The sequence below is a fragment of the Bos grunniens genome, chromosome 3 (assembly GCF_055505025.1).
Source record: "Bos grunniens cultivar Pamir isolate PY7600 chromosome 3, Bosgru_T2T1.0, whole genome shotgun sequence".
NCBI lineage: Eukaryota > Metazoa > Chordata > Mammalia > Artiodactyla > Bovidae > Bos > Bos grunniens.
The window spans coordinates 11,487,477-11,500,770 of NC_141167.1; the positions used below are offsets into that span (position 1 = coordinate 11,487,477).

Consider the following 13,294-nt stretch of genomic DNA (forward strand, 5'->3'; position numbering starts at 1 on the left):
GCCAGTAATCTCATCTTCTCCAGCATGATAATTGCTGCCCCTCCTTCCTAAGTCCTCTACTCTAGCCTGCTCTTGCCTTAGTCACCTATGTTTAGCGGACCTTCATTCCCTAGATTTTTCTTCTTTTGAACTTTTGCTTCGTTCTCTCCCCACTAGCAGCCTTACTTCCTGCCTAGGCTGTCAGCTCTAACCTATCTTGCCCCAGCCCCTATTCCAGCCTTTCCTCCTTCCCAATTCAAGAATTTTTCTGCTGTGATCTCCAGTTCTAGCCTCTGTAGCAGCTCCCTGTGTCAGCCTCTCTCCTTTCCTTGGTCTCCAGAATCTGTCCTCTTAGCCTTTTCTCCTTTTCCAACCTCAGCCATTCTGTTGCCTTAATCTTTTCCCAGACATTGGCCTTCTTCCTTGCTTGTTGCCCCACCCAACCCCTTTCCCTGGCAGTTGGCCTTCTTTAGGTCTTCCTCCTGCCTGCAGTTGGAGGAGCTTTAAGGTGATGCTTTTTTGTGTGTTCAGGATGGTGATGAGTGAAGTGAGCATCTAGCTGACAGGTAATAGGGTCTGCTGGGTACCTGGTGGAGGCAGATGTCTCAATCTAGTAGAGGAAAGAAAGAGCCAAATTTAGTCCCTTTATTTAACCTGTAATAGGAAGTTATTATGTACTCACTTGATGAATTTAAGATAGATAACAAGGGTAATTTTCCTAACTGGAAGGAAAAAAAAAAAAATGGCCTGGGTTTTAACCAGTGGAAGTCCTCATTCAGGTTGGGTAGGCAGGAAAGAGGCTTCCCCTACACTCTGCTGCTCTCATGCTAGGAAGTCTTGTGCTTTCTCTGATCTGAGTGGTAAGGAGATTACCAGACTTTACCCTCACCAGGCTTTCTGTCTTGTAGCTGCAGGCGCCTACCTGCCCCCCCTGCAGCAGGTGTTCCAGGCACCTCGCCGGCCTGGCATTGGCACTGTGGGGAAACCAATCAAGCTCCTGGCCAATTACTTTGAAGTGGACATCCCTAAGATTGACGTCTATCACTACGAAGTGGATATCAAGCCAGATAAGTGTCCTCGCAGAGTCAACCGGTAAGTGATGCACATTTAAGCCATTAAGTCAGGTAGTCCTTGTTTTCCTGAGTCTCACAGCCTTAAAAGAATCCAGAGAGGTAAAAGAAAAACTCGTTGAAGGTGGTATCACCAAATTCAAGAACGTTTTCCAGGAAGAGATTCTAACTTAAGGTAAATGTTGAAATAGATCACTGGATTTGGCTATTTGGAGACTATTGATAACCTTTTGCTACAGCTGTTCCAGTGGAGGAGTTGGGCTAGTAATCTAAGAGTAAGTTAAGGAATAGGGGCTTCCCTGGTGGCTCAGTTGGTAAGAGTGAGTTAAGAAATAAGTGGAAGGTGATGTGGTAGGGATAGTGAGAGCAGATAGCTTTTTTCTAGATAAGTTGACAGTGAAGCATGGGAGAGAAGGAATGTGTTGGCTTGAGAAGATTATAGGGCTCAAGCCTGCTGCATTTCATTACTTGTTGAAATTAATAAATGAAAAATTTTTAAGAATGAGACATGGATATGTTTATAAACCAAGAAGGAGCTAGTGTAGGAGAGGTTAAAGGTACAGGACAGAGAGAAAAGGAATGAGTGGGATGTTCTGGCTAAGGCAGGAGGACATACAGGATACACAATTTGAGGAATTAGCCTTAGAAGAAGTAATAGTTCTTCTTAAAATTAATTTATTTTGTTATTATTTGAAAACTATTCATGCACAGTATAAAAAAAGTTTTTAATATTACAGAAAGAGTAACAGTGAAAAATGTCTCCTATTACCCTGACCTCCAGTCCCCTAGTCCCTTTCCCCAGATGCATTTGTTATTACCCTTCAGTACACTTCCAGATATTTTTCTATACATATACAAGCATATCTGTATACAAACATTTTAAAACACGCGGAATACAGAATCTTATACATCTTGCCCTGCACCTTGCTTTTTCCACTGAGCAACGTACTTTGGAAAGTGATACGTATCAGTACCTACAGGTGCCTCATTCTTTATTATAAGATATTTAATAATAATCTCTTCAGGAGCATCTAGGTCAAGTCTAAACTTTTGCTACAAAAATGAAACTCTGTAGACTATTAATAGAGATACATTTTTGCTCTCAAATATGAGTGTATCTGTAGGATAAAGTCCTAGGACTAGAATTGCTGGCATAGTACATTCACCATTTTTGAGGTAGTGCCAGTTTTTGTTTTGTTTTTAAGGTAAGTTATACCAATTTATATCCCCATTAGTAAGGTATCCCCCCATATCTGCACCAATTCGATATATTGGATTTTTTAATCATTGGCATTCTGGTAAGTAGAGAATTATATCTTGGTCTGATTTTAAATTGTATTTCTCTAATGAGTGATGTTGAACATATTTTCAGATACTTAAAAATTTATACATAGAAGGGATATTTCAAGTGTGAGAGGAAAGAAAAAGGAAAGGCTTGTGTATATCAATGTGTTTGTTTATATGTCTGGAAACTTGAGGGTGGCCTTGCCTTCTACACTGTGTTCTTTTCAAAATTATAAAAGATGCTTTTTGATCTGAGGTAGGAATGGGTGCTATTGTTACGGGGGTAGTGGAGAAGGTTTGCCACAACCTACGAGGATGGAAGTGATCAGAGTTAAGAAAAAGATTGCTGGGCAGCACCGAGGCCTAATTGACATTGAAAGCATGTGTTTACAGTTGGCTTCCAATAATATTCTCAGTCTTTTTATCTGGCAGTATTCAAGATGTTTGATTTTGAAAGTGAAGAGGTCAGATGGGTTGGGATTTTGAAGGATAGATGGATATTCTGGAATCTAAATACAGAGGACAGGAAGTGAAATCAAGAAAGAGAGAATAATGGAGAGAAAACAGGATGGTAGCACTAAAGGCTTCAGAGAGAGATGGAAGAGATGAAGTTCTTCTTCCACACTTTATTCCTATTCCAACTCAGGCTTCTTCCTCTACCTTTTTTGATTATCCATTTATCAGCCTGCATTTTTGTTCCTGATTCTGGATGGACCCTGAGATTAAGCTCTTGTCCCCTCGGCTTCCTCTTTTGTTCAGAAGGCACTCACAATCATCCTTTTGGGTCCTTTGGAGCCTTGGTGATCCAAGGACCAAAAATACCACCTGACAGCACGTTAGAGATGTAGAACATCAGACTTAGCTCTAAATCTGCTGAATCAGAATCTGCATTTTATATCTCCAGGTCATTCATATGAAGCTTGAGAAGCACTGTTATAGAGATTAGTAGCTGGTAGGACAGAATTAGTAGCTGGTAGGTAGATGGAACATTGCCTGGACTTTAAATTAGTTCCAGGAGTTTGAAATAGTAGTCTTTCAGCTTCCTCTGGCCTTTCCCATTCTCCACAGGGAAGTGGTGGAATACATGGTCCAGCATTTCAAGCCTCAGATATTTGGTGACCGCAAGCCCGTGTATGATGGAAAGAAGAACATTTACACTGTCACAGCACTGCCCATTGGCAATGAACGGGTACGGTTGAGAGTCATGCTGGACCTGTGTCAAGGGTCTGGGGAGGAACAGAGCTCAAGTAAGCCTGTTTGGAGTCTGGTGTTCGCACATCCCTTTCATTGTTTGTGCTGAGAAAGTGTGTTTTAGGTTGAGGAATGGGTAGGTGCTTATGTTTATTTAGCCTACTGTATGTCTGTCTGTGTCCCAAACAGACTGAGATTAGACTTAAAATAGACCTGAAGGACTTCCTACGAAGTGTGTTTGAGAGGGGCAGAGAGATACACTGAGCCAAGATGGCTGGAGACTTAGGGGCTGGATTTACTCAGAAGTCTTCACTGTGAGTCCTTATCAGCCTAAGAAGCAGATTCTTGGCAAATCTTAGGGGTTAGGGACAGTAGGGGCAGGGCAAGAACATTGAACTGTGGGAAAGCATTGGAAATCTCTCACTCCTTCCTCTTTCCTGAAGGTTGACTTTGAGGTGACAATCCCTGGGGAAGGGAAGGATCGAATCTTCAAGGTCTCCATCAAGTGGCTGGCCATTGTGAGCTGGCGCATGCTGCATGAAGCCTTGGTCAGTGGCCAGATCCCTGTTCCCCTGGAGTCTGTACAAGCCCTGGATGTAGCCATGAGGCACCTGGCATCCATGAGGTACTTGGTGTAGTTAATATCTGGGCTACTAGTGGTGGCAGAAGTGTATGGGAGGAGGAGGGAAGTGAGCATATATTTTAAGGTCCCGCAGTATGCCTTTCAAATAAAAAATTCTTTGAAACCCTACTGTATGCCAGGCAAGTGTGCATATACAATTAGGTGGTACAAAGCTTTGGTCCTGTCCCTTTTAGTTATTTTTGGACCTCACCCCATCTGTCTCTGCAGGGCAGAAAAAGGGTAGAGTCTTGTACAAGGTCAGTCACACAGCTAGTAAAAGATGAGAGCTGGAATTAAAGCCCTGGTGTCCTGCCTTCCAGGCCAGGGCTCCTCCGTGCCCAGGATGCCTCACAGGGTGGGGGCCTGTGCCCGAGGGACCAGTTCTCTGCCTGTCCCTGCCAGGTACACCCCTGTGGGCCGCTCCTTCTTCTCACCGCCTGAGGGCTACTACCACCCGCTGGGGGGTGGGCGCGAGGTCTGGTTCGGCTTTCACCAGTCTGTGCGCCCTGCCATGTGGAAGATGATGCTCAACATTGATGGTGAGTGGGGAGAGCTATGGAGCCAGGGGCACCCCGAGTCCAGTGACCACACTCCCAGCCTCATCCCTCCCAGCTCTGTAACCACACTCCTAGTCTAATCCCTGCAGCCCTGGGAGCCCTCCCCCATCCCTATACCCTATGAGGAAGAGGGTGTAAAGAGCAGTGCCTCCCTTTATTCTGGAAGACAGAATCTGAGTTGAGCTGTACCTACCCTGTCCCCACAGTCTCAGCCACTGCCTTCTACAAGGCACAGCCAGTGATTGAGTTCATGTGTGAGGTGCTCGACATCAGGAACATAGATGAGCAGCCCAAAGCCCTCACGGACTCTCAGCGTGTGCGCTTCACCAAGGAGATCAAGGGTGAGGACCCAACCAGGTGGGGAGGGGAATCAGTGCTACTTTCTCGTGTGCGCTTCACCGAGGAGACCAAGGGTGAGGACCCAACCAGGTGGGGAGGGGAATCAGTGCTACTTTCTCTTTAGTTCTAAAAGGAAATCCCCTTGGGATATATTCAGGCGAGAGGCCAAGCCTGGGCACATGAGCAACCTTTTCCAACTCTGACAAGCAGTGTGTATATCCCAGGCCTGAAGGTGGAAGTGACCCACTGTGGACAGATGAAGAGGAAATACCGCGTGTGTAATGTTACCCGCCGCCCTGCCAGCCATCAGACGTAAGTTGATGGGCTGCTAAGCCATACCACTGGTGGGAGAGGGCCACCAGGAAGATATTTCAACATACTCCGTTCACACTCTCCATCCCCCAACCTGGCCCTGAGGATGAGCTCTGTGTTTGAAGATAAACTGTAGGAATTTGGCATCCCTCCCCTAACATTCCCAGATCCATTGATAGAGACTCTCCCTACCATTTTTACCTTCTTGGTCTCTACCTTTCCTTCTTGGACTTTTACTGTAGAGCAAGTGTCTCCCTGGCTTCTTTCTCAGTTCTATAAATGTTAGAATCTCTCTGAACTTACTCCTGAAAAAGAAAGCTGAGATCCTGGGTTAGACCTTGGGGAAAGTTGTCACTGATTTCATCTAAAATCTTCACTTCATACTGTGCTGGACCATGAGTGACTACTGTTTGTCAGACTTCATGCTCAACATTAGAAATACAGATGAATCAGATATGATCTGACCATTGTATAACTTGTTTTTCAAATCTTTGGCTTCACTCTTGGAGCCCTGTGTTGCCTCTGCTTTCCTATGAGTGGCAGGAGTGTTCACAGAGGCTGGAAAGGAATGAAGTCAAGTCTGGCTCCATGCATGGTTATAGGTCTAGAAAGGTGTTATTGAATGCTGGACTATGACACCTCTTTCCCTTCCCCCAAACAGGTTTCCTCTGCAGCTGGAGAGTGGACAGACTGTGGAGTGCACAGTGGCCCAGTATTTCAAGCAGAAATATAACCTGCAGCTCAAGTATCCCCACCTGCCTTGCCTGCAAGTTGGCCAGGAACAAAAGCATACCTACCTGCCCCTAGAGGTGAGGCTGCCGAGTAATGGCCGGGCTGGGGAACAAGCATTGTACCTGCACACAGATCGCCAGAGGTCTGTTCTTCCGTTCATAGTCTCATCATTTTAAGGCTTGGAAAAGTGATATTCTGAGAGGTCGTTCTGTGAAACGCAGTCATCGTTCTTAACTGCTGAATTCTTTACTTCCGTCCTGCTCTCATGGTTTTTCAGGACTTCCAGGCAGAGGCGAAGCTGTATGTATTTACTGTTTAATAAGTAATCAGTTCATTCAGGACAGAGATTTCAGATACCTGCACGCATGTCCTTTATTTATTTATTTACTTATTCATTTCTGTATGGCTTTATTTATAGTTGACATACAATAAACTGCACATTTTACGTGTACCATTTGATGCGTTTTGACATCACTACAATAAAGATAATGAACACTCTGAGATACACTCATGTCCTCTTAATTTCTCTTTCCCTATCTGGAGCTGGGAATCCTAAATAACCTAAATGTACAAATGTACTTTATTTTACAGATATTGGAGGTGAATGTTACCTGTAATGGAAATCCTATTTCCCCAGTCATCAATGCATTCGTTTTGAAAAAGTTTTAACCAAGATTTGTCATATTTTTATGCTTCAGCCAATCTTTGAAATTCTACAATTAAAGAAAGAATAGTAATGCTCTTTAAGTCATAGAATGCAAATGAAGAACCACTAGTCTGTATTTGGTTGTTATACACTAGCCATAATGTTTAGGCCTTCCCTGTTGGCAGCCAGAATGTGTACTGAGAACCAACCTCTGACTGCTTCACTGTCTAGTCCAGTGCTGCTCAAAGTGTGATCAGCAGACCAAGAGCATAGTTATTACCTGAGAGCTTGTATGAAATGCAGAATCTCAGGTTCCGCCTAGGCTTGCTTTATCAGTATCTCTTTTTACAGAATCCAAAGATTGTGTCAAATATGAATGTTTATGTTGACGAAGCACTAGCCTAGATTACTGTCTTATTCTCTTCTAGCAGTGGGGGTCAGATATCTGGGGGTCAGATATCTGGGACCTAAACCTTCTGTGAGCTTTTGGGATTTCAGAACTAACCAGAGGAAGTTAGGCTGAAGGGAGAAAGAAGAGATCCCCAAACCCAAGAACTCTGACATAGTTAATAGCTGCTGATGCATAGAAAATGAGATGAGGACAGCATGTTCTCTGAGATGTAAGCAGAAGTCTTTAGGGACAGTTCCAGCTAAGTGGATAGGCTTTAAGTAATAGCTATTGCAGCTGAGATCTATTAGCAAATTGACATGATTTCTGTTTAAACAATAGTTTCCATGGTGAATAACTTATATAATGACATATTTTGATTTTTACTGTTGCTTGTTTATTAACAAATATTTATTGAGCTCCTGCTAAAGTCATATACTCCTAGGTGCCAGGAAGGCAACAAGAGAGGCAGGGTCCTTGCTGTCATGGAGCTTAAAATCTAAAAGGGGAAAATAGACAAATTAAGGTAGTTTCAGATGGTGGTAAGTGTCAAAAGGTTGAGGTGAGGTGAGGTGAGGTGAGGTGAGGTGAAGTCGCTCAGTCATGTCTGACTGAGCTGTAGCTCAGTGGGCTGTAGCCTACCAGGCTCCTCCGTCCATGGGATTCTCCAGGTAAGAATACTGGGGACAGTCATAAACTGGAGGGGGTTGGAGATTCACTTTAGTTTCTGTGGTCAGGGAAGGCTTCTTTTAGGAGATAATTTGAGCTGAGTCCCAAATTATGAGATAGAACCAATCTTTTAACAACCTGAAGGAAGAACCTTTTAGGCATGAGTTTAATAGCAAGTACGTAAGCAGCAAAGAGCTTGGATATTCTTGAGAGAGATAGAAGGACGTAGTGACTGGCATGTAGTTTAGGAGAAAAGTAGGAGATGATTTTGGAGAGAGGTACAGGGTCAAATCATATAGGCTATTGTAGGTGATATATTTTTTTCAGAATAGCTTTATTGAGACATAATTCTCATCCCATAAAGTTTGCCCTCTTAAAATGTACACTTCAGTGGTTTTTAGTGTATTTACAGAGTTGCATAATCATTACCATTGTGTGATTCTAAAGCATTTTCATCATCCCTCAAAGAAAGACCACACCCATTAATAGTCACTTACCATTCCTTTTATCCTCCGCACTAGCCCCTACTAATCTCTGATCTGCTTCTGTCTTTATGGATTTGTCTATCCTGGACACTTCAAATAAATGAAATTATATAATACATGGCCTTTTTAAACTGGCCAATTTCACTTAGCGTAATGCCTTAAAGGTTCATCTATGTTGTAGCGTATGTCAGAACTCCCTTTTTAAGGTTGAATAATATTTCCATGTATGTATATAACACATTTTGTTTATTCATTTATCGATGGATACTTGGGTTGCTTTCACCTTCTAGCTATTATGAATAATGCTGCTGTGAAGATAGATGTACAAATATTTGTTCTAGTCCCTGCTTTCGTTTCTTTTGAGTACATACCCAGAAGTGGAATAACTGGATCATATGGTAATTCTGTGTTTAATTTTTTGAGGACTCACCATACTGTTTTCCACACAGGTGTACTGTTTTACATTCCCACCAGCAATGCACAAGGGATCCAGTTTCTCCACATCTCTGCTTTTTTTTTCCTAGTGTTGATTCTGTAATTGAAATTATCTCCACCTTTAAATTGCCTTCAAGAGAGCAACCTCACAAATTTTAACAGTTCTGGGTTTTCATTAAGTAATTGACTAATGTGTATTCTTTGAAATACAGAGTTTAAGGGTAGGTGACCTTGTCCTGGTTTTCCCTACCATTGTTCACCATGAACTCTGGAAATTAGGCAGAGAATCAGTACTTAGAGTGTTGGCCCTATGGGAGCAAGTTTTACATTTCATTTCATCTCAGTCCTCACAACAGCTTTAAGAGACAGCTAGTGTTTTTTCCTGTGACTAAAATTAAAGAAGCAGAGCCTTCGAGTGGTTAAGAGTCCTGCCCAAGGTAACGTCATCTAGAATTGGCAAAGCTGGACTTCACACTCAAGTCTTCCAAACCTGTTGTTTCTCTCTCCTCTGCCAAAAGGCTTCCTGTTCACAGCTTCCTGAATATCGTGTACATTCAGGAAGCAATAGAGTGGAAATCTTACATATCACTAGAAAGTCTTTTCTGGTCTCCACTGTGTTCTCTTAGGCCCAGTGCAGAGGAACCATGTGGTAAGATGTTCCTCATACCAGCAGAGGACACCGTCAGTCAACAGAGACAGTGATTTCTATAGTCCGAGGGCTCAGTGATCAGCTGTATACTGGGGCTTAAGAACTAACCAGGTCTGGTTCTCCTGGTGTGTTGCAGGATGGAACAACCTGCTGCCTGCTACCATTGGACAGCTGCGTACTAAGAATCCAGTTTGTGTATATTGAGTGTTCTTAGTATTCAGAAAAGTTCTAGGTTGGGTCCTTTGGTAAATAATAATTTATGATACAACTTACTAAGTGTTTGGGGATGGCAACCCACTCCAGTATTCTTGCCTGGAGAATCCCATGGAACCTGGCAGGCTACAGTCCATGGGGTTGCAAGAGTTGTACACGACTTAGTGACTAAACCACCACCACTGAGTATTTACTGTGTTCAGAACTGTACTTGATTCTTTAAGTGCTTTATTTTATTTAGTCTCCAAACAATTGTTACTGTTCTCTGTATTTAACATATGAGCCCTGAACCCACATCTGGCTCTGGATCCTAAGCCCTTAATCACAAAGTGGCTGTTTAGACTTTTGTATTGCACATGAATGTTTTCTAACTTACCTGTCTGTGAACAAGAGATTTTGTAGTTCATTTCTCAGGACTGGCAGCCAGGGCCTTTCTGTGGGGCTCTGGGTACAGGGTAGACTCTACTCAAGCCAGCGCTACCTGTTCTTCTCGTTTCCTTAGGTCTGTAACATTGTGGCTGGGCAGCGCTGCATTAAGAAGCTGACTGACAACCAGACTTCAACCATGATAAAGGCTACAGCTAGATCGGCCCCAGACAGACAAGAGGAGATTAGCCGCCTGGTCAGTGAGGATGCAGAGAAACGTATGCTTGGTTGCTCAGTCATGGAAGTCCCTGGTAGCAAGTAGATGCTTTTCTGCCTTGGCAGGACTCTTAGGAAAACAAGTCTGGATTGGTTACCTGGGACTGCTTTTCCTTCTTGACCCTATAGCTGCTTTGCTTCCTATCTCTTTTTTTCTCCTGTATTACTTCCCTGTGTTATCTGCTCCCACTTACCTCATCTTCTACTTTCTCCCCCTTTCTAGGGGTATTCCTTACCAGCCTCAGCTGCTCTTCAGGGGGACCCGGAGGGTGAGCAGTATTGCCAAGCTACTGCTCTCCTGAGATCCCCTTCTTTTGTCTTGCAGATGAAGAATGCCAGCTACAACCTAGATCCGTACATCCAGGAATTTGGGATCAAGGTGAAGGATGACATGACGGAGGTGACGGGACGAGTGCTGCCGGCGCCCATCTTGCAGTATGGCGGCCGGGTGAGCAGGGTCAGGGCCAGACAACGTCTCTGGGGCTTATGGGGGGAGGTTGGGTTGTTATAGCCAGTGGCTTTTGCTCTCCTACCCACCTGGCTCTATTGAAGCTCACCTGGGCACCCCCTCTGCCTATCCCCAGAACCGGGCCATTGCCACACCCAATCAGGGTGTCTGGGACATGCGGGGGAAACAGTTCTACAATGGCATTGAGATCAAAGTCTGGGCCATCGCCTGCTTCGCACCCCAAAAACAGTGTCGAGAAGAAGTGCTCAAGTAAGGAGGTTGAGTGTATGGGTGGAAAGGTGGGAAGGACCCTAGAGTTGGCCTGAATTCCTCTACTCCCAAGGGGCCAAGATTTGCTCTGTAGTCTGTTTTTTCTGACTTTTGACTCTGCCCCCTGTGCTATCTGGCTTAAACTTCTCCCTGCTTCTTTTCTGTCCCACTGTGGTCAGGAGTCTTGATAAGGAGCCATATCTGTGTCAGAGATGATAATTTCAGGACGTGAACCTCCTAAGGGAGGCCTGAATTGTTTTATTGTTACAGTATTTAACATGGGTAGTAAATAGTAGTAGTGATGACTATAATATTTATGCTGATGTTGTACCTAATTCTATGTTCTCTTATTTCATCTTCACAGTGAGTAGTGGTGGTATTTCCATTTTCAGCAGACTGAGGCTCAAAGAGGTTAAGTTAACTTGTACAAGGTTCGCATTATCAAGAAAGTGTCAAATTGGGGGCAAATCAGATCTGAAGTTTCAGAGCTTATATTCCTAATTAGAAATAAAAGTTCAGCTGGTACTCTGAGCTGTCCTTTCCTATGGACAGAATTTGTTCGGTTGGGTCCGAGTGACCTGAGTTAGGTGAACATGAGTTGTAAGGGCCTCTGAGCCACTTGTGGCTGAGTAGCTGGGAGTAGATGACAGCAGTGAAGAAACTGATACAGCCAAGCGCTTAAAGGAATTGCTTAGGGTAATAATGGTCTTGAATGAGTGAGTGAGTAAGTGAAGAAATCATTGACCCTCCCCCTGCAGTCTTCTTTTTTATTTTTCAAATACCACAAAATTTACCCATTAGAAGTATGCAGTTCAGTTCCTGCTGTCCTTTGAAGTGCTGGCTCTTTGTTTTCTTTGAATCTGGAGTATAGTCAGTGCATTCTGGAGCTGAGAAAGAATCAGTGGAGCTGACCACTTTGGGCAGTGATGGGAATCAGTAGAGATGTGTGCCCTGGTGAGTTCACCTGACCTTGGGATTTTCATAAGAATGGGTCATAGCAGCCCCTGATGAATGTGGAGACTGTGGCCCTCCTCTCCCCTCACAGATGCACAGCTACCTCCATCACAATTATAGTTCTCTTAAATGAGTATCTCTTACCTCCTCTCCTGAGTTCTTGGGAGTTTGGCCCCATTTAGGCCTGCTGTTAGCCTTGGGCAGGCTTTGGAGGGCTGATTTCTTAACCAGTATTAGAAAGGCTCTCAACTTTGGCTTTGTGTCACCTTGTTGGTTGTTCTGTACTGGGTGTGTTTCTCTCTCATTCTCATGTCTTTCCCCTGTCCTGTCCTTTTGAGGAGCAACTTGTTGTTTGGATATTTTGGGGCACGAAACCTGATAAAGCTAGAATCTTTGATTTGGAAGTAGTCAGTTCATCAGACAACAGCCTTCTTGCAGTGATCTCTGAATGCAGGGGGTAATAAGTGACTTGTACACCTGGGCCAGTTGCTTGTATAGTCCTGGGCTAAAGATTTAAGATTTGGGAGTTTTCAGCTGTGGCAGTGGATGAGATTGTCTACGGAAAATGTGCAGGGTGAACAGAGGCTGAAAATAGAATTCAGAAAAACTAGAAAGGAAATAGAACAAATTTCCCACATGTGTATGAAAGAATGGGATCCAGAGCATAGGAAAAGCCATCATTTCCACTGAGACATAAGGGGAAGAGAGGAAGATGGCCATGGAGGTAGAGAAATTGGTAATTGGGGATGGATAAGGGAGTCCTTGGAGAAGGCGATGGCACCCCACTCCAGTACTCTTGCCTGGAAAATCCCTTGGACGGAGGAGCCTGGTAGGCTGCAGTCCATGGGGTTGCAAAGAGTCGGACACGACTGAATGACTTCACTTTTACTCTTCACTTTCATGCTTTGGGGAAGGAAATGGCAACCCACTCCAGTGTTCTTGCCTGGAGAATCCCAGGGATGGGGGGGAGGCTGGTGGGCTGCCGTCTTTGGGGTCACACAGAGTCGAACACGACTGAAGTGACTTAGCAAGGGAGTCCTAGGGTCAACCCTCAGAATTTTTCTTCTGGCTAAAGAGGCCCTGTTACCTCAGCTGTGTCACTTTCAGGACAAGATTTTAAGACAGTCCCCATCCTAGAGTTCTGTCAACACTTTGTGGCCCCCAGCACTGGACATAATATCCCAAGTGTGATCTGGTAATATAAGATAGGGAATACCACTTTCCTTGAAGTAGAGATCCACTTATTAACGGAAGGTAGTTAACACATTGGCTTTTTTAATAGCTATGCTGTAGTTGTATGCAAAGCAGAGAAGTGGCAGAAACACTCTTAGTAGTCCTTCAGAGCCCTGGTACTTAGTTACATGAAATAATAGATTGTATTTTTTATTCTAGTGTTTATTTGAGAAACT

At 43.9% G+C, this 13,294-nt stretch overlaps 1 protein-coding gene across 5 annotated transcripts in view; it reads left to right on the plus strand.

Annotated features, from left to right (window-relative positions):
* The window catches only part of AGO1 (argonaute RISC component 1), a 55,008-nt gene that overhangs the window by 24,107 nt on the left and 17,607 nt on the right, over positions 1 to 13,294 (plus strand). For 2 of the 5 annotated variants that reach the window (XM_086379092.1, XM_086379074.1), the window contains exons 2-11: positions 888 to 1,071; positions 3,402 to 3,522; positions 3,968 to 4,149; positions 4,549 to 4,685; positions 4,910 to 5,044; positions 5,267 to 5,354; positions 6,016 to 6,163; positions 10,074 to 10,193; positions 10,539 to 10,661; positions 10,798 to 10,931. In XM_086379092.1, coding sequence (XP_086235218.1) covers positions 3,418 to 3,522; positions 3,968 to 4,149; positions 4,549 to 4,685; positions 4,910 to 5,044; positions 5,267 to 5,354; positions 6,016 to 6,163; positions 10,074 to 10,193; positions 10,539 to 10,661; positions 10,798 to 10,931 — 1,172 coding nt within the window. In that variant the 5' untranslated portion in view covers positions 888 to 1,071; positions 3,402 to 3,417. Of the gene's footprint in view, positions 1 to 887; positions 1,072 to 3,401; positions 3,523 to 3,967; positions 4,150 to 4,466; positions 4,686 to 4,909; positions 5,045 to 5,266; positions 5,355 to 6,015; positions 6,164 to 10,073; positions 10,194 to 10,538; positions 10,671 to 10,797; positions 10,932 to 13,294 lie in introns of all 5 variants that reach the window. The other 3 variants (XM_086379083.1, XM_086379065.1, XM_086379100.1) reach the window with 2 other exon arrangements.